Genomic DNA, 19,991 nt, shown 5'->3' with positions numbered 1-19,991 from the left:
ATGGGAAAATACATAATTCCAGCTGTTCCAGCTATCTTATCCTCTCATGCTAGCATGCTTGTGTAAAATATTTCTGAGTAACCCTGCTGGAGTGTTGTGGTGAGAAATTCCTTGTGAATTCTGCTGGCGTGTTTGGTGAGTTATTCCCTATTAACCCTTGCTATGATTTTGGATGGGATACTCCTTTTTGAAGAAAAAAAGTGGTTGAGCCCTTTCTTTTGGTACCCCCCCTTCTCTTCAGTGTTTCCTCTGCCTTTAGATGAATTGATGCTGCCATATTCACCCAACAGCTGCAGAAACAGCTTGCCCACCCTAGCCCCACTGGAGAAGCTGACACCTGTACCAAACTTGCTGATATGGACTATATGTAATGTAATAAAGCATGGACCAATTATAAGGAAGTGGGATTCCCTTTTGAGTCTGGTTCCTCCCAAGGTTTCTTCCTTAATTCCACCCAGAGGCCACTGTCACCACTGGCTTGCTCATTAGGGATCTGGACCCAGACATTTGTAAAGCAGCTTTGTGGCAACGTGTGTTGTAAAGCGCTATGCAACTAAACTGGACTCGAGTTCTTCTGAGTGGCTCAACCATACTGCTAGTCCCACGCATAGGCATCTCGGCTGCCCTTCCTCTACTGTGGAATGAGCCTTATTCTTAGTCTTATTCAATTGCGTTTCAAAATCAATGTCTCTACATGCCTGTAAGTAATTCTGAAAGCTTGTTCATGCATTGTCAGGATATTGCCTACTAGTATAACAATCTAATAATTTGCCTTAACTAAAGTATCAGGGATCTGTGCTGTAGGATGGAGTATTTAACTCCAAGCTCTATATTTAATTTGGCAACTTCAGCATCAGATTTTAGAAACAACCAGCCGTGTGGTTAGTATCAGGCTGGTTCATTAGGAGACAGTTCAACACTCCAGGCATGAGCTGGGCTTTAAGACCACCTTGAGCACCTTTCAAACAGCAAACCCAGCAGCCCCTGGAGCAGTGTGGAGACTTGTATTGCTCTTCTTCATACTGGCGATAATCTTCCTGCTCATAGTGAGTGCAGCTGCAGGTAGAGCATCACCTCAGTCCAGCTCTAGTAAAGTGCCCTCATCATACAGCAAACGGAGTGTCCCTGCATTACACCTGTTGGTAGAGTCTCTGCCCCACAGCTGCAAACACAGCATCCCCGCTCTACACCTGCATGTAGAGCGTCACTGCCCTACACCTGCAATTAGAGCACCGCTGTCTTATGTTATGGCAGACCTGTGCTGAAGTATTGCTCTGACCTTCTGTTTTGCACCAAGAACTGCTGTAGTCTTATGCTGCTTCAGTCTACACTTGCTGCTCCTCCTGGGAAAAGGTAAAAATATCTCATCTGAAGTATCTCTGTTTTGCAGCCAACCAGCCCGAAGTTTGGGAAAGCGGATTCGTATGAGAAACTGGAGAGGCTGGGAGAGGGTTCATATGCCACCGTGTACAAAGGGAAGAGCAAGTGAGTCCTAGACATTTGGTGTAGTTGTCTGGGTGTGTATTATGTGCTCTGTATGGGCATATGTGCAATTTCTGTACATGTACAGGTTACAAGGGGTTTAATGTGTGTGTTATATAATTCTAAGGGACATACAGTTGATTGAATGGTCTGCAGTTATTTGCTGGTTGATACTCTGCAAATTTTCATTTATTTTCTGTATCATCTGATTAAGGCGATAAGTGGTAGAGAGGCCTGGGATCACACAGCTCATCTACATGAGTGGCAAAACTGCTGCTTTATAAAGTTGTCACTGATTGGAATTATCTAACTGCTGGGGTTTAAGCTTCAGTGCCTTGTTATTGTAAATGCGTGTGGACCCCATCACCCTGTGAAAATTAAAATTTGGAAAATGAAATTTGTTTCAGTGAAGTAATCGAACGTTTTTGATTGATCTTTGAATGGTAATAGCTGTTTAAGTGTTTCTCTGCATGTTTGTTTGATTTGTGGGGTGTGTTTTAATGGCCTTCCCCAGTCTCAGTCTACTGCCCCTGAATTGCATTTCATTGACTTAACATAATAAACCTTCCCCCACGCTGGCTGAGCTATATTGCTTCTCCATTGATGTGAAGTGCTAACAGTACTTGGCCCTGTGTTTGCAGGGTGAACGGGAAGCTAGTGGCTCTGAAAGTGATCCGGCTTCAGGAGGAGGAGGGAACTCCCTTCACTGCCATCAGAGAGGGTGAGAGACTCCCCTGTTAAACACCTTCTCAGCTAAACCGTGTGTGTGTGTGTGTGTGTAAGAGAGAGAGTTATCTCTGGCAATTCGTTATCACTTTCAGTGTGAGAAGGGCAGAGAAATGAGGGAGATTAAGAGCGAGCTATGAGAGAGTGAGAATTCCCCTGCTCTCACCTCCACTGCTGTTTTAATGCAGAGGAGAAAATAATTGGAGCTTTTTGATCTGGCTGATCCATGGCCGCAGAACCCGGAGCCTGCTCGGCCTTCCCTGCTGCGTTCATCACAAGGTCACTTTGAAAACTGAACTAATTCAGCAATTATTGTGTGAAATGGCTTCAAACATAGGACATCGACCACATTCCTACATCAGCAGCATACAGGAGAAAAAACCATCAGCTGTGCAACTGTATTTAAAAATGTAACCCAGTAGAGATGGATTATGGTGGATTATATGTAACCTCTAAAGTGTGAGTGTTATGTTGTATACCAGAGGTTCCCAGCCTTTTTTGCTAGCTGAAACAAGTGATTTGCCTCAAGCCCTCCTTAAATCTTAAGTAGGCCAACATTCAGTTGAACTATTAAAAAAAGTTGGGAAATCCTGCTGTAGACAGTAATAGCCTGAATGTTTATGTAAGGACTATGGATACTGATGGATGACGTTATTCTGCAGTAAATGTAAACATTTGAGTGTTATGTTCTGGTGAAATAAGGTTTCGCAAGATCACCTCTTCTGAGGTTCTGAACTGAGAGCTCTGTGCTGAGATTGTTTGCAGGGGCTCTGCAACTCCATTGTCTATTTGCAGATCTAGAGAACTTGTTAGTGAGTTTGAGACACAGGAAGTCCTGCTGGGAGTAGTGTTACCAGCCCAAGAATAACAGTTGTCTCCAGCCCACAGCTGAACACACTCAGTTCGCACACACTCAGATCATTTTTGAGCTCGATGATTGAATGTACTTATTAGTTATTCAGATTTACTTTATAATTTATTAGTACTTATTCAGTAGTATGACCTGTTTTAGTTGTAGGAATGTTTCACAGGGTTGGTTTGTTTTTCATGAAACCATCATTTACATTATTCTGTCTTGTTTTGCATAGCATCTCTGCTGAAGGGCTTGAAACATGCAAACATTGTACTGCTTCATGACATCATCCACACCAAGGAGACGCTGACGCTCGTCTTTGAGTATGTGGTGAGTACCAGACATGTCACCTCACTAACACTTTCACTAACATGTGCAACTCGCACTAATGCGCCAGCATTCACACCCATACCCTAAAGACACAGGGAATATATAACAAATAATTAAATGTGCTTGAAATCACTAAAATAGAGTGTTATATTAAACATGAATAGAATGCCGATTAAAAGCCAAGCCAATCTGCTCATCAGTCCTAGCTGGACTGGTTATGGTCCTAATATTATAATAAACATGCATGATTGATTGATTGATTGAATAAGTGTTTGCTGTGGTTGGTGCCCTACCGAGTTGGTCCTTTTGTTGTTAACAAAGGACAAATATTGTTCTAAAACTAAATGTGTGTGGTGAGCACTGATGGACAATCAGGCTTAACTATAAAATGTAACAAATAACAAACAATGCATTAGAAATTCTATGTGAATGCAATGCTAAAATGAGAAATTGCATGTAAAGATAAGATAAATGAAAATCTTATTTCCTGTGTCTAAGATTAAGATTAAATTATCTGCAAATAAATGATAGTGTTACCAACAATAAAGAAGTGGTTTCACAATTTCCCCACTGTCTACAAATATGGCCTAACAGCCAAGACGTGTGGTATTCAAAGTTTTACTCTGTATTTTTTCACTAAAGTGACCACTGAAACAAGTGAAGAAAGTAACAATTTTGGTCAACCATAATCACACTTTCCTTAGCTCCCAGCATGCTTGTATTGCTTGATGTAAGTGAACGTGTAGAAATAATGCAAAAGTTCAGCTTGTGAAAACAGTCATAATCGAGCATTTACATGCATAGCATTCTTCCATTAAATGGATTATTAAAAGAGTAAACCGCCACTTCCATTTGGATTGAGCTCAGATGGACTACTCTATTTCAATTTAGGTGTTTTCTAATTTTTCTATTATTATTTTTGATGAAGCTATTAATCCTGTTACTAAAGGATCATTAGCCACTTAGTGTCTGAGACCTTGTCAAGTTTTAAAGCTGACAAGCAGTTGAGCTCAGGGAAAGCATTTCAGTTGGACCTGCCCTTTGGTGTCCTGTGGTTATTGTCGGGTGTCCAGAATCCTGCAATTAGCATCTCATTGTTAGCTTCCCGTTACTTTGTTTTAGTAGGGAGATGCAAAGCTTTCTGGAGTCTGAAGCTTTGCTGTAAAGAAGCATCAGCCACCCTGCATTCAGCCTACATAAACAAAATTTACCAGCAAAGAGATTTAAGAATGCAGAAGTACTTGCAGAAGAGATCTGAGTGTTAGCGAGCTGCTTTCCTTCAGCCTGAACCACGTACAATGCTGGCTCTCTGCTGCTGGAGGAATCTGTGTGTGTGTGTGTGTGTGTGTGTGTGTGTGTGTGTGTGTGTGTGTGTGTGTGTGTGTGTGTGTGTGTGTGTGTGTGTGTGTGTGTGTGTGTGTGTGTGTGTGTGTGTGTGCATGAGAGAAAGGGAAAACACTCAGTACTCATGTTGCAGGTGGTCTTTAATTAAACATTACTGAGGCATTTCACCAAATGTTGAAATAGTCTAAAGCGTAGCCAAGAGCCTGCGAGGATTTAGTAAGGTAGTAAATATTTCTTATTCATTATATAACAACTACAGAGGCTTTTTTATTTTTGGATGAGTCATAATGGATTTGAGAACAAGGCAAAGATATAACATTGGAACAGCCAAAATGGAAACACATGCACATGACTCTTTTGCGCATTCATGTTGAAGTCTTTCAGTCTGACCTTTTTTCTAATATGGTCTGGGGCTGTCTTTGCACAAGGAAAAGCAGTTGTTTGGACCCCATGAGCCAAGGAACAAATACGAATGAGATTTGTGTTGGTTAAATGAATATTTATTAAATATATCTGAATATATTTTTAAAAGCTTAGCTGCTACTAAATTATTTTGATCACCCCGATCAAGGTTGTAATGGTCTCTTCCATGTTGTCATGTAATGTTGCCAGTGTGTGAATGCAAACTGTTATATCTTTACAATAAATAAGCAAACAAGTGATGGCTGCAGTATGGATATGATGTGCTTCAAAGTGTTTTTCTGAGTGCTGAGAGAGGAAAGTTAAAAACGAGGGAGGAATGCAGAACATTTATCACTGCACTCCTAAAATGAACTAGTTTTTTTCCTTTAGAACAGAGTGCTCCCTTGTAGGCTTCATAGACAGTACATAATGATAATGATAATGTTTATATAGATTATTGCCTCCCACCCCTGTCATCCTCAGTCATCCGCAGTGCCTCACCATCAGCCACACTCAGTCATCCGTGGTCCCGCACCCTCAGTCATCCCTAGTCCCACACCATCAGTCATCCGTGGTCTCGTACCCTCAGCCATCCCCAGTCATCCTCAGTCAACCACAGTCCCACACCCTCAGTCACCCTCAGTCATCCGTGGTCCCGCACCCTCAGTCATCCCTAGTCCCACACCATCAGTCATCCGTGGTCTCGTACCCTCAGCCATCCCCAGTCATCCTCAGTCAACCACAGTCCCACACCCTCAGTCACCCTCAGTCATCCGTGGTCCCGCACCCTCAGTCAACCACAGTCCCGCTCCCTCAGTCATCCGCGGTCCCGCATCCTCAGTCATCCATGGTCCCACACCCTCAGTTATCCTCAGTCATCCACAGTTCCACTTGGCCCCCTACCCTTAGTCACGCTCACTGTCACTAGAGAGAATTTTGAAATTAATCAGAGCTAGCCATGCATAGTAACTACAAACATGGCTCATTTACATCTAAGAGTGCAAGTGGTGTGGCTGAAATAGTCAATATTTCAAAATGTAAAAAATATTTTAAATGAATAAAAAGTTTTGTTCTTTGAAGAAGAATGTGGAACTACACAGTAAGATATTCAGTCTAGATGGGATGATGTTGGGAGGGATTATAAAATCACCACAGGAGTTGTAGACATACACTAATGATAGCAAAGGTCAGTGAATGGCTCATAGTTCCATTTTTGACCCAGGGGTACATGTTACTTGCAGTAATAACATTCACCCACACTGGCACTTCCACTAATGCTCATTTTTGTGCTAATACACACAGTCACATTAATAGACACACTCAAATGCATTCATACTAAGACACACACAGTAGTACATATCCACAAACATACACACTTGTACTAACACACTGTATAGCACTTGGCTTACACTAACACATGCACAAGAACACATACCCTCACACTGCAGACCATAACTGCAGTCAGGGACACCTGCTTTGTTTGCAGGGCAAACACATACACATGCAGGTGAGGGAAATCTTGGGGAATATTTTTAATGCAGAATTTTGGGAGAAATCCTGGTTTAGCTGTGGTGTGTACAGAAGCTATTAGAAGTGAGATGCTGTAATTTCAGATGCTGTCACTGGTTTATTTTATGCCTAGATAAAGAATATTTCTCTATAATGTACTTCCTGTCTGAAAATGAGATGAAATCAAAATGAGTTGGAACATTTGATTTATTCATGAAATCTAAAGCAGCAAATTGTGTGAAAGCAAATCATAATAAAAGAAGATTGGACAATAAGAGCATGGATGAGGGCACTGGTGCAGCGTTAGCTGGGATATTTTGTTTCGATAGCAGTCTGGACCCCCAGCTGTGAGCTTATCAGCACTCTTCTGCCAGACATTCAGTATGCGTGGCACACTGTCCTGCTGTGGGCTCAGGCTGCTAACAAACACAAGACTTCACACCGAGGAAATCAATCCATTTTCCACAGCCATCCGTTAATGAAGATGGACACTGGGGGGAGAAAAGCAGAGCAAGACGAAGTGTGTGCGTGTGCACGCGCGCATGTATGTCTGTAATTTGTTTGGTGTGACAGAGTGCAGGAGTGTGTGTGATGGACAGGCTTTATAGAGGCTTGTTCCTGTGGCTGGCTGCATTATTCATGAAAGGCAGCACATTTGTTGGGGGGGGGGTGCAGCATGCAGAGTAGCGGGAGTTTGCAAATACCACCACCCCTCGAGCGGCTGGCCGTCCACAATAAAAGAACGAGACAAGGATCATGGGTAATCCTTCCTCCTGTGAACAGTGTTTACATGCAGGGTGGGTCAGCATGTACGGCCACGCGTTCCTCCAGACATTTTCCAGGAGAAAGAGAGAGAGCTTCACATACACAAAGCCTAAATCCTGTTCGTTAGATGTTCACTCACATCCCTGTTTTTATATTGGTCTTGCTGTTCCTGCATCCAGATTAAGGTGTGCATTGTTACAGCAGACGAAAGCCAGATTGTTGTGCGTGTGTGAGTAGAAACTCAGAGCTCAGGAAGGAAAGTCTTATGAACTTATGAAGGTTGAAACCTGCAGTCATAACCTAATTCTTCACTTACATCCCTCCCAGATCAGCACTTAAGCATATAACTCACCCCCCTCTCTCTGTGTCTCTCTGTCTGTCTTTAGCACACAGACCTGTGCCAGTACATGGATAAGCATCCTGGAGGTCTTCATCCAGACAATGTCAGAGTAAGCAGCTCTTTTCTTTTTCTTCTGCAATCCAGTCTGCAACCCAGGGCTGAAAACATGTGCCTGCGTGTGTACCTTCTAGAGTTTTGAAAACACTCTTAATGTTTTATTCTGTGATTCACTGCTGCCAAAGCACATAAAGTCCATTTGTGGAAATGAGGGAGATGGCCACACTAGTTTCCATTTGCTATTCATATGTAAAATTTTAGAGTAAAGGTTTGAGTAGACTTGGGTCCTTTACAGGTAGGGAGCCAACAGAGATCCATTTCACATAATCCGGAATCCGCTAATCTAACAAGAAGCAGAAGGCTTGGTCTCTGCTGTTCCACTGACGGAGGGGAGCCGTCAGGGCTTTACCATGTGGCAGAGCCAACAACTGCTGCAATTTGGAGAAAGAGGGTGATGGGAAGAAATTGGGGGGAGAGAGAGAGAGAGAGAGGGAGAACGAAAAAGATGATGGAGTGAATGAGGCCAGGTTCCAGAAGGTGGGATGATGAAGGTAGCGGGGATAGATTCAGGCTGTGTTGCTTATGTAATTCATCTCCCCTTTTGGCTCAGTGGATCGGCATAAATAAAGTGTTTGTCCCCTTCACGTCTCATTAAAATTCAAATGAATAATTAGGCATTTATAAATGATGGGCAGAATGACGGAGTGATTGCGGCTTACCTGAGCTGCTACCCCCACCCCTCTACGCCCCCACGGTGAGGTTCCCCGTGTGACTGCTGCTGCATTGGCTCTAAAGGACTCCAGATTCAGGAAACAGCTGATGAGTTGGCATTGCTGTTTCTCTGGACGTGATGAGAGGGGGTGGAGAGGGGTAGATGGAGAGGGAGTGAATAATTTTAATTGTTAATTGCTGCCAGTGTTGGGGGAACAAGTGACACATTTTTTAAATTACTGGAGTAATATGATGTTTTACATTTTTTGTTCTGCACCACATAACATGCTGGCCTGGACTCTTACTGACTTACTGCCCAAGTCCTATTGTTGGAACGTGAATGTGCAAAGGGTGCAAACATATTTTTGCAAAATAGCTACTTAGGAGTTAGTGGTAGGCAGAATGTGGTTAACAGTAAAGGCCACAATTAACACTTTGGTACCTGTGAAGAATGATCTTTGTTCTCCCATTACTCATATAATAATTAATGGGTTATATATGTAATTATACTGGTGGATTGGATCCAAGAATGATTGATTATGTTTACTATCGTTAGCTAGTGGCTTTGTTGGAGGTATCTTGTATCTTGATGTGAGTGGGAGTGCTGAATAGAAGAATCAGTTTTGGTTCAGAAGAATCAGTTTTGGAGTTGGACCAGATCCAGCACCACTCTTTGGATTCTGGTTCTGCAGCAAGGGCCATCTTGTAAATTGCACTATAGCACCTCCCATTAAATGGCCATAATCGCACAATTGTAAATTGAGCAAACAAATAAAAAAACTACTATTTTACTATGCTGTTTTACTGTTTTACTATGCTGCTATAAGTGGATGCAGCACAGTAGAACTGTTATACTTCATACAATTGTGGGGCCACACATGCACTTTTAACAACCCCCGATGAAGGCCTGTGTCATGGCTTGGGTATAGTGAGGCCAAGAAAACAACAAATTGCTGCTTCACTCAAAAGAGCCAAATTAAACAAGGTTTACACTGCAGTTTTCGGTAAACTAAAAAGGAAATGGGAAATTGCGGGACACTGAGTCTTGAAGGCCCCGCACAGCTTTTAACAGCTTTAAAGGCCCTGCACAGTATTTTTCCTCTTTACTCAAAATGTTATATTAGATGTGATTATCTTTATACTTCTGCATCAGTTCAACATTTATTGTGCACTGCATAGAGCATAAAATAACCTCTAAGTTTTTACATTTTTTTGTATGCTTCCCCCTAACCACCGTTTATTGGGTGTTATCTTGGATGTCATAGATAACACTAATTGACTATAGTGAATCATAAGCTATCTTATATTGCATATTCATGAACTGTGAAATCAACCCTCCTCACAATTTACTCACTCCGGATTGCTCTACTTGAATGATAGAAATGGTGTGCATATACAAATGGTCAGTTTTTGGATATTCTATATTTTATTTCAGAAAATGAGACCAAATCAAAATATCTTAAATTTCTTTCTGGAGTTAAAGTGACACCCAATACAAGAGTTTGTAGCAGGCATTTTACTGTGGACTTCAAAATTGGGCTCAATATAGCTCTGGATTTGCCAGCAGACTAGAGCTAAAAGTGACAGCTTTCCCGACACTTACTGGAGTCAATGTGGATGATAAGTTGGTAAGAGTTTAAGTTTTTAAATAAGTCTTTGTTTTGACACTTTATTCAATAATGTAGCCAGCAATGAGAGTATAACAATGTGCAGGCCTCAGTTTGCTAATTTTATATAATTTAGCTCAGCTAAATTGACAAAATGCACTGATATTTTTGAAATTGCCAATAGTCATCGACTTTCCCATGTTTAGCTGCTGCCATGTATAATGAAAGCCTGTTAGCTAGACCTGGTTAACAACACAAATATAAGCTAGCTAGCTAAGTGATCAATATGTAAGAACACACAAACTTTGCAAGGGGACAACAAGATAAAGTATAATATAAAATCTGGGCCCTTTAAGAGGTAGACACTAAAGAATGTTTTGGCAAACTCTGAAGGAGCCCAGAAAAAAAAAAATTACACCCCTGATCAAAAACAATGTGAAAGTGATTTAGACTAAGTTGATACATTTCTGTCATCTGAAAATAAATTGGTGAATAAATTAAATAATTAGCTAAACAGAAATAAATCCCAGATAAATAAATAACTTGGTTAATTTACATCAAGCAGTGTAACCTGTCAAAGCTTTTTATGAAAAGTATTAACAATGGAGTGGAATGAATTAAGTGTGAAAAATAGGTGGACCCATACAATTTTGTTACATGTTCAAAAGAAGGACTGAGAGGTTTGAAGAGTTGTATAGACAATAAAGACATATTAGCAAGCATTGTAAATCACTTTTCTTAGAATGGACATTACTGAAATTATGATTCTGGCTTCAGCCCTGTATAGAAATGTGGGACAAATGTATACTTTATTGATCCATAGAACACGCAGCTTATTACACAGCTGTATCATAAAGCTTATATAACATAAAAGATAATTCATGTTTTAACATTTCAAAGATTTTTGGGCACTTCAATTAAGTGCCTCAGGAAAAAACCTGTATTACTATTTTATAACTGTAATATTGATGTCTTTTTTTTTTTTTTTTTTTTTTTTTTTTTTTGTATAAGTGAGCTCCAAGAGACTTCATATTTGCCATTTATTGTTAACTGTGGATATAATCAACAATTGTAAAATGCAAAGTGGTCTCTGTACGCCGGACAACTTGCTAGATAACAGACTTCTAGGGGTAGAGGCATTTTCGGAGTAGTCATTGATCACTCAAATTCTGTGCTTGTTGTCTTTTGACACACGTGAAAATTGCTAGCTTGCCTAGTTGTCTTGTTGAAATAATAAAAAAAACACTTAGTTTTTCAAGAATATCTGCACATTTTCTCAGAATATTTGCACATGACAGCCTCTCAGAAATCCAAAGACTGTTCAGTGCCGTAAGATGTGATGACTCCTGGGAGTTTTTTCTTTTTTAATGTCTCATCTTTTAATGATCAAAACTCCTTTTTGTTGAGTTGGACATGGAGGGAGAAGTTGGTTTAGTGTCTGAGATTAGCTACATCTGAGATGTTCTGAAGGTGATGTTGCCTCTCTGCCATGTATTAGGCCAATAAAAGCTATTACAGATTTAGCATTGCAGAGGCAGCAATAGATGGGTAGCAAATGTAATTATGGTTTAGGCAGCGAGGGGTGGGGGTGGGGGGTGGAACCATGACACACCTGCTCTGGGCTGATGTCCAGCTGCCGAATTCACTCTACTCTGCACTAATAAGTAAAGCAGCTCCCAGGCTAAGCTTTTCTTATCTGCTCCTTACTTGTTGTAAGGTCAGTGAGCTATGGCTGCTCTGCCTCTGTAAGACTGATATTTCTGGAGGGTCAGAGGTCAGGAGCCTGGAGCACTTTCTGCCTGAAGTAACCTTGTTGAGGGCTCCCATATCTTCACTGCCCCCTGGAGGCCCTGTCTAGTACCTTTATCTCCTCCCCCCCCCCCCCCCCCATAAATTCAAACACAGGGGAATGTGGTAGCATACCCAGCATCCTCCAGTGTCATTTCAAAGTTTTTAATCTGGGTAATGCACTGCAGATTTCTGTATATTAACACTTGTTGAGAACAAAAGTGAATAATTCAGGGCTTCCCAGCAGATACACACTGCTCACACACCATGCTATTAACACTGTGGTTGGAAGTTGCTGTATAGAGTTCTAGAGGCAGTTGCATTCACACTGGTGATGCATTTGTTACACATGCTGCTTATGTCTGAGTCATTGGAGTGCACTGGGTTGTTGCTATACAGCAGCAGACGTCCTTGTGCTGAGCCCGGGGGGTCCCCAGGGCTGCCGTGCGGTGCGGGGTTGGAGCAGTGTGGTGCTGGGGTGGAGCACCGTGGAGATGGACCAGAGCAGGTGGAGTGTTGCCTCATTAACACGCAGGCCTTGCTTTGCCTTGACTGCTGAATGAGGGGCTTGAGTGGGCTTACAAACACAGGAGACACTGCAGACTCCCTATAGCAGCTGCCTTACATAGACTCCCACATACCAACTGTCTACACAGGCACACACGCACAGGGCCATTGTGCATTAGTGAGTGATCTTAGTTGATTACTAGCTTGTTTGTAGCTTATTATATATTCATGTGAGTAAGTTAATATTTAAAATACTCCACATGGCAGAAATGTCTCTCCTGATGCCTCTTGCTTTTGATCTAAATCAGTTGCTAAGTATTTTTATTCTTGGTGGTAAACTGGGGAGCAGTGTGAGTGGGTGGAGATTGGTGCGGTCAGGGTGCTGTTCCAATGTGCCTCTTTTTTGCTCATTTGTCTCTGGGGGGAAATGAAAGGGAACAGAATTGGTCTGCTGGTAGTTCATCCAGGTGACGAGTGGAACCATGATTCATAGAGAGACAGAGTGGAGAGCATTTTAGACATGCAAGCACACACGCAAACACAGAAGAAAATACATTTTCTAACAAAATAAAGGTACAAATCTTTTGACAGGCCTTTCAAGGCCATTGAGGTGCAGGACCAGACACTACTCTGTAAAAATATATTAGTCATTTGTAAGTAGAATGGGAAGGAGAGCATGAGCAGATCAATTGAAATCAGGAAGATTTTCCTGACTTTTACAGATCCAAAGAAATTCAAGGAAATTTGGACCATGATACTGAGTCAGATTTAAGTATGTGCCAACTATAGTGCTGTAGTGATGTGTGTGTGTGTGCGTGCGTGTGTGCGTGCGTGCGTGCGCACGTGTGTGTGAGAGCGCAAGCTAAAGCCAGATGTAGGCTTGTCAGCAGAACCTTATCTAGGGTGTTGTGTGTGAGGGGGCACTAATTTATAGCTTTAATGAGAATTTTCAGTGTTATGGAGATGGGTCTGTACTTGATGAATTTGAACTTGAACTAATTTGTCCTGTAATTTTCCCAGAAATGAAATGTCTATTATAAAGGGGACTAGGATGTACTAAGGCATTCATTTGTATCACACTGCCTTTGACTCTGTGTCTGCCTGTGTGTTCCTACACGCATGCCCTTGGGTTCAGACACAGAAGGATCTGATAATCTGAAGGAGATTTTTGTGTGTGTTGTAGACTCTGATTTGAGTGGGTGGGACTTTGGGGGGCCTGGGATGGATGAGGGGAGATTTATTGATGTTCTGTAGAGCACAGGAGCTTCATATTGACCGGCTGTGTAGATAAACCCTACTGGCCCCGAGCTTTCCACTTGCATCATCATCATCATCACCTGTACGAAGCTTATCTGCAGCTTTGGGTCTTTCTTTTCTCTCTCTGCTTCATCATTAAACAGGTCATCTCTTGTGTAGGTTACTCCTCTGAAGCTAGATATGCAGCTCTGTCTTTACCAGTTTGTTTCTGTTTCTCTACCCTATCTGTGTCCCAGCAGCTGTTTTTAGCCTTTTGTTGTGGGCAGATAGGTCTTACCTAGGTCACCTCTGTCACACAAGCTGTAAAGCTGTTTGTTCTGGACAGATATGTCTTACCTAGGTCACCTCTGTCACACAAGCTGTAAAGCTGTTTGTTCTGGACAGATATGTCTTACCTAGGTCACCTCTGTCACACAAGCTGTAAAGCTGTTTGTTGTGGACAGATATGTCTTATCTAGGTCACCTCTGTCACACAAGCTGTAAAGCTGTTTGTTCTGGACAGATATGTCTTATCTAGGTCACCTCTGTCACACAAGCTGTAAAGCTGTTTGTTCTGGACAGATATGTCTTACCTAGGTCACCTCTGTCACACAAGCTGTAAAGCTGTTTGTTGTGGACAGATATGTCTTACCTAGGTCACCTCTGTCACACAAGCTGTAAAGCTGTTTGTTCTGGACAGATATGCCTTACCTAGGTCACCTCTGTCACACAAGCTGTAAAGCTGTTTGTTGTGGACAGATATGTCTTACCTAAGTCACCTCTGTCACACAAGCTGTAAGGCTTGTTTGTGTAAATCAAGAAATGGTTTTCCACTCTGCTCTCTGTGTGTAATGAAGTGAGTGCTATGTTAATAAAGTGGTGAAATGTGGGGTGTGAAGAGTCAGTGTGAGTTCAGTAGTGTTGCATGAATGGAAGGCCTGAAGAAGGCAAATAAAATCTGATGGACACATGATGATGGTTTTGGACACACAAACAAATTCACAAGTCTGAATAAATGCATACACAATAGTGGATCTGCACTATAGTCTGCAATATAGAGACTGTTCAGTGTACTCTGTCTGTGCTCCACACAGCTGTGGTCCCTGTCTGTGCTCCACACAGCTGTGGTCCCTGTCTGTGCTCCACACAGCTGTGGTCCCTGTCTGTGCTCCACACAGCTGTGGTCCCTGTCTGTGCTCCACACAGCTGTGGTCCCTGTCTGTGCTCCACACAGCTGTGGTCCCTGTCTGTGCTCCACCCAGCTCTGGTCCCTGTCTGTGCTCCACCCAGCGATGGTCCCCGTCTGTGCTCCACCCAGTGCTGGACCTCATACCATGATTGTCACAGAATGAGGAGGCATCTTCAACAAAATACTTAATGGGCTATTTCCTTTTTAATGTTGACTAGGAGCATCCATGGAACAATATGGGCTGTTTTTGTAACTGACTGTGATGATCAAGGACCACACTGTACTTGCTGAGAGCGTCTGTTAGTGGGTGTGGGGGCGGCGGTGTAGAAATGTCATGATGGTTTGTATATGCACACACCATCATGACATTACTATGAAGCAATTAACATCAGTGCTCAGTGTCACAGATGATGAAGGACCTCTGTAAACCTTGTGTACAACACTACAGTTTTTACGACCTCTACATCGTTATTGCAATACACTTTTATTATGTATTACACGCAGCTATTTTATAACATACATGTCCATTTTTGTGGCTGTTGGTGTGTATTTTTTTTAATTTTTTTTTATAGTAGTTTCATAAAAGCAGTTCATTTTGCAACAACAGCATGGAAAAAGCCACACACACCCACCCACCCACCATTCTCACTAATGATTTGCTCTGGCCATTTATTTAAAACAAGGGCTGGACTAGTGATGGTGACACCTAGACAGCCATACTGTTAAACACTGACAAAAACACTGGCTAAAACACTGTCTTCGCACATGGATACTGGGTGTGAGGGCAGTATGTGTTTAACTTGTATCTGAAGGCAGTATGCATTTAATTTGTGCATCTCTTTGTGTGTGTTTAGCTCTTCCTGTTTCAGCTGCTGAGGGGCCTGTCCTACATCCATCAGCGGTACATCCTGCACCGAGACCTTAAACCCCAGAACCTCCTGATCAGCGACAGTGGAGAGCTCAAACTGGCCGACTTCGGTAAACACGCACACTATCCCCTCATTTGTACTGTGCATGTTTTTCAAGACTGCGTGTATATCTCCTCCTGTTGTTGTGCCATATGTTGGTCACACACACGCGTGCGTGCGTGTGTGTGTGTGTGTGTGTGTGTGTGTGTGTGTGTGTGTGTGTGTGTGTAAAGCTGTCCTGACTTGTCCTGATACTGAGGCAGATGTACGAACACATACACACACTCACACACCCACACATAGACAGAGGTAGGGATTTATGAAACGCAGGCTGGAGGGTATGTTTGTATGGGAGGGCAGTGTGTGTGCAGTATGCCCTGACAGAGTTAGGGTGTGACCGATTGCTTCAACCTGCTGAGACATTGTTTTTCCCTTCGGGTTAGGACTGGACACTCAGGCAAGAGTCTTAGGACAACACACACACACACACACACTCATGAACACCAAAACCCTGTGTGTGCTTGGTGGCTGAAGGGGCATTTGGGCAGTGGGTGAGCAGCATATGGTCTTTCTCTCCCGTGCTGGCTCAGCTCACCACTTGTCTGCCCATGGCTGTCCTCAGCAGAGTCACAGGGACATGGAGACCAATGCCACCGACCACCCCCCACCCCCACCCCGACTACCACCATTATTAACTTTCCGCTCTAGACCACTGTGATTACTGCCATCCCCCGCTAAAGCGCCACAATTACTGTCTTTTCCACTGTCTTTCTCCTCCATAATTAGCTGTGAAGATGCATGGTCTCTAAAAGGTTGCTGTGCTGCAAAGTTTGTTTTTGTAGCTTGTGTGTGTGTCTGTGAAGATGGGTCTGTTTGGATAAACCAATTCTGGTATGTAAGGTGCTGTAAACAGATTTTGGTTCAAGGTATACTCCAGTATTAAAAGTAATAAAAACATATTTTACTCCATGTTCATAGTTTTAGGAAATTTTTTTATCAACTGCTTTGTTTTAGAGTTTTGCAGTCAAAAATAATTTAAACTATTCTGAATGTTAAATAAAATATGATTTTGAGGTATGATGCTGGAATGATCCTTTAAAGTGGTGAAGAAGAGAAATTTTGACACAAGATGTATTGCCTATTGGTAAACAGGCATGCCATCAGCTCTGTGTGTGTGTGTGTGTGTGTCTAATGCTTCAACTCAGTGAATGGGTGCACATTAACTCATCTGCTCTTAACTGTACCTCATTAGGTTGCAGCAGAGCCCAGCTTGTAACAGTGAGGAAGTTCATTTGTGTGACATGGTTGACAGTGAATGTCTTTTGTGGCCTTGTGTTGTTTTGAGTGTGACTTTAAGCGAGGTGGTTTAGCTTTTTCTACTTCAGTGTCTCAGCTCTGCATCTCATATGAGCTCAGATCCACAAAGGACAACCATCACAGTACATTGTGGCAATCAAAGTGGCTTTCACCCAGCATACTGAGTGTAGGCTGAAACACTAAATCCCAGCAGAGAGAGTTATGTGATCACAAAGTTAGAACACATTGTTTTGACCCTTTGCCCATTTTGCCCTCAGGGATGAATAGTGTAGCCATCTATGTATCTGTCTATATGTCTCACTGACTGTCTATCTGCAGGGTATTTTTGGGTGGTTTTTGCCTGGGGCTCAAATGTAAAACCCATCAAATATCCATAAAATGGACTCTCTCTGAACCAAAAAGGTGTGTTTGTGTGAGTGTGTGTGTGTGTGTGTGTGTGTGTGTGTGAAAGAGAGAGAGAGAGAGGGAGAGAGGATTTAATCTCCTGATTGAATTTGTTAATGATTCTATTTCAGTTACAATGCCAGTATTGCTTATGATGGGGATCTCAGAATTAATGCTGCACTTGAAACCCTCAGTTACAAGGTGGATTGTTGAAAGTAGTTACACATGCAAAAGACAAAGGCAAAATGTAGGCTTACTTATCTTATTCTACTCGCTCAGTGCTTTTGTTAAAAGGTCATATTGAAGAAATTACTGTAAACAAACAGAAATAGAGAATATGCCAAAGGGATATCTGTTTGATACTAATAGCCAAACATCTCACTTCATATTTCATGAATTCCCATTATAACACATATTACCTAGAACTATAGGCCTGTCATAAATGTTTTAATATGTTTTATGTCCTCATTAAGAAATCAAGAATACTTTAACATCCAGTAATCCTTAAAAAGAAATTTAATTTATAAAGTTCATCATAAAGAGTTCTTACTACCTCTTACTCTGGACACTTCAAAGGTCCCTTTTTTGTGTTATTGCCAGTATCATGCTTTGAACCTTTCTTCCCTTTGCTGGCTATGAATGGTAAATCTGTCAGTGGGCCTAGCACTATCTGGCTAGAAGGCTAGCTGGCAAAATAGTTGTCAGAGGTAGAAATTCAGGAGAAGAGTGCAGATGCATAATGATAAATCAATACCTTCACTTGGCTATGTACTGACCCTCTGTCTGTAAAACACCCCACAAAAAGAGGCTGGAAGGGGTAAATTCTGGATAATAAAAAAACATTTTAGTGTAATTTTACCACTAGACAAATGGAGTAAATATGTAAAATATGGTAAAATATATGAAACAACCAATTAAACTTGTTACATTCAATTATTTCTACAATCACTTGTTTTTTCCTGTGTCATACAAGTGATGCTAAAGTTGCCTCACCCAATCATCTATTTACTTTAATGAAGTAGGCTTCAAGATTTTGACAACTCATTCATTTAAAAAGACAGATTTTATTAGCACTGTGATAAGTAAGTGGGGAATATAAAATCTTAATCAGTCAGGAGTATGAAGCGGGCAGCATCTTTGGGCTGTGGGTGCACTAGAGCTCTGCCTCGGGCTCCAGATTCCATGTCCAAACTCATAAATTACCTGCCAGACTAAGAGCCAGTCGCAATGTCTATCCAACCTATGGGATAGATCAAAACATAGGGAAAACTGTCCCAGCTTCCTTTACATTGCTGGCTTTTGATGAATGGCAATTTGGATCATAATTTTATTGTATTGAAATGATCTGTAAATCACATTAAAGAATGTTTAATAAAGTTCTGTAGTTCTGTAGTATATTCTGGCAATGACCTTTTGTGTACAGTGTCCGGAGCAGCAATATCATTTAGTAAAAGTGAAGTAAAGAAGATAGGTTTGGCAAAGGGAATAGGCATATGTATGTGGGCATGGGCGTGTGTGTATGGGTGCAGGTACGAGTGTGGGCGTGTGTATGTGGGTGTGGGCATGTATGTTGGTGCGGGTGTGGGTGTGGCCATGTGTGTATGGGTGCAGGTACGGGTGTGGGTGTGTGTATGTGGGTGTGGTCATGTGTATGGGTGCAGGTACGGATGTGGGTGTGGTCGTGTGTATGGGTGCAGGTACGGGTGTGGGTGTGGTCGTGTGTATGGGTGCAGGTACGGGTGTGGGCGTGTGTATGTGGGTGTGGGCGTGTGTATGTTGGTGTGGGCGTGTGTATGGGTGCAGGTACGGATGTGGGTGTGGTCGTGTGTATGGGTGTGGGTGTGGGCGTGTGTATGGGTGCAGGTACGGGTGTGGGTGTGGGTGTGGGCATGTGTATGGGTGCAGGTACGGGTGTGGGTGTGGGCATGTGTATGGGTGCAGGTACGGGTGTGGGTGTGGGCATGTGTATGGGTGCAGGTACGGGTGTGGGTGTGGGCATGTGTATGGGTGCAGGTACGGGTGTGGGTGTGGGCATGTGTATGGGTTCAGGTACGGGTGTGGGCGTGTGTATGTGGGTGTGGGCATGTGTATGGGTTCAGGTACGGGTGTGGGTGTGGGCATGTGTATGGGTGCAGGTACGGGTGTGGGCGTGTGTATGTGGGTGTGGGCATGTGTATGGGTTCAGGTACGGGTGTGGGTGTGGGCATGTGTATGGGTGCAGGTACGGGTGTGTGTATGTGGGTGTGGGCATGTGTATGTTGGTGTGGGTGTGGGCGTGTGTATGTGGGTGCGGGCGTGTGTATGTGGGTGCGGGTGTGGGCGTGTGTATGTGGGTGTGGGCGTGTGTATGGGTGCAGGTACGGGTGTGTGTATGTGGGTGTGGTCGTGTGTATGGGTGCAGTTACGGGTGTGGTCACGTGTATGTGGGTGCGGGTGTGGGCGTGTGTATGTGGGTGTGGTCATGTGTATGTTGGTGCGGGTGTGCGCGTGGATGTATGTGCTGCAAGAGCAGGGGCTGGAAGTGGCCAGTAGAGAA

General features: G+C 42.7%; 1 protein-coding gene across 8 annotated transcripts in view; it reads left to right on the top strand.

The window, feature by feature from the left end:
* cdk14 (cyclin dependent kinase 14) overlaps positions 1-19,991 on the top strand; it is a 98,288-nt gene that overhangs the window by 39,172 nt on the left and 39,125 nt on the right. For all 8 annotated transcript variants that reach the window (XR_014124150.1, XR_014124151.1, XM_035525925.2 and 5 more), the window contains 5 exons: positions 1,391-1,485; positions 2,124-2,203; positions 3,297-3,391; positions 7,798-7,860; positions 15,701-15,824. Coding sequence is in view for 6 of the 8 variants with exons in the window: in XM_035525925.2 (XP_035381818.1) it covers positions 1,391-1,485; positions 2,124-2,203; positions 3,297-3,391; positions 7,798-7,860; positions 15,701-15,824 (457 nt within the window). In the remaining 2 variants the exon portion in view is untranslated. The remainder of the gene's footprint in view (positions 1-1,390; positions 1,486-2,123; positions 2,204-3,296; positions 3,392-7,797; positions 7,861-15,700; positions 15,825-19,991) is intronic.

The sequence above is a fragment of the Electrophorus electricus genome, chromosome 1 (assembly GCF_041902795.1).
Source record: "Electrophorus electricus isolate QZ-2024a chromosome 1, ASM4190279v1, whole genome shotgun sequence".
NCBI classification, from domain to species: Eukaryota; Metazoa; Chordata; class Actinopteri; order Gymnotiformes; family Gymnotidae; genus Electrophorus; species Electrophorus electricus.
The sequence above is the reverse complement of the archived record's forward strand: the minus strand, read 5'-3'. Positions and strand labels throughout refer to the sequence as shown.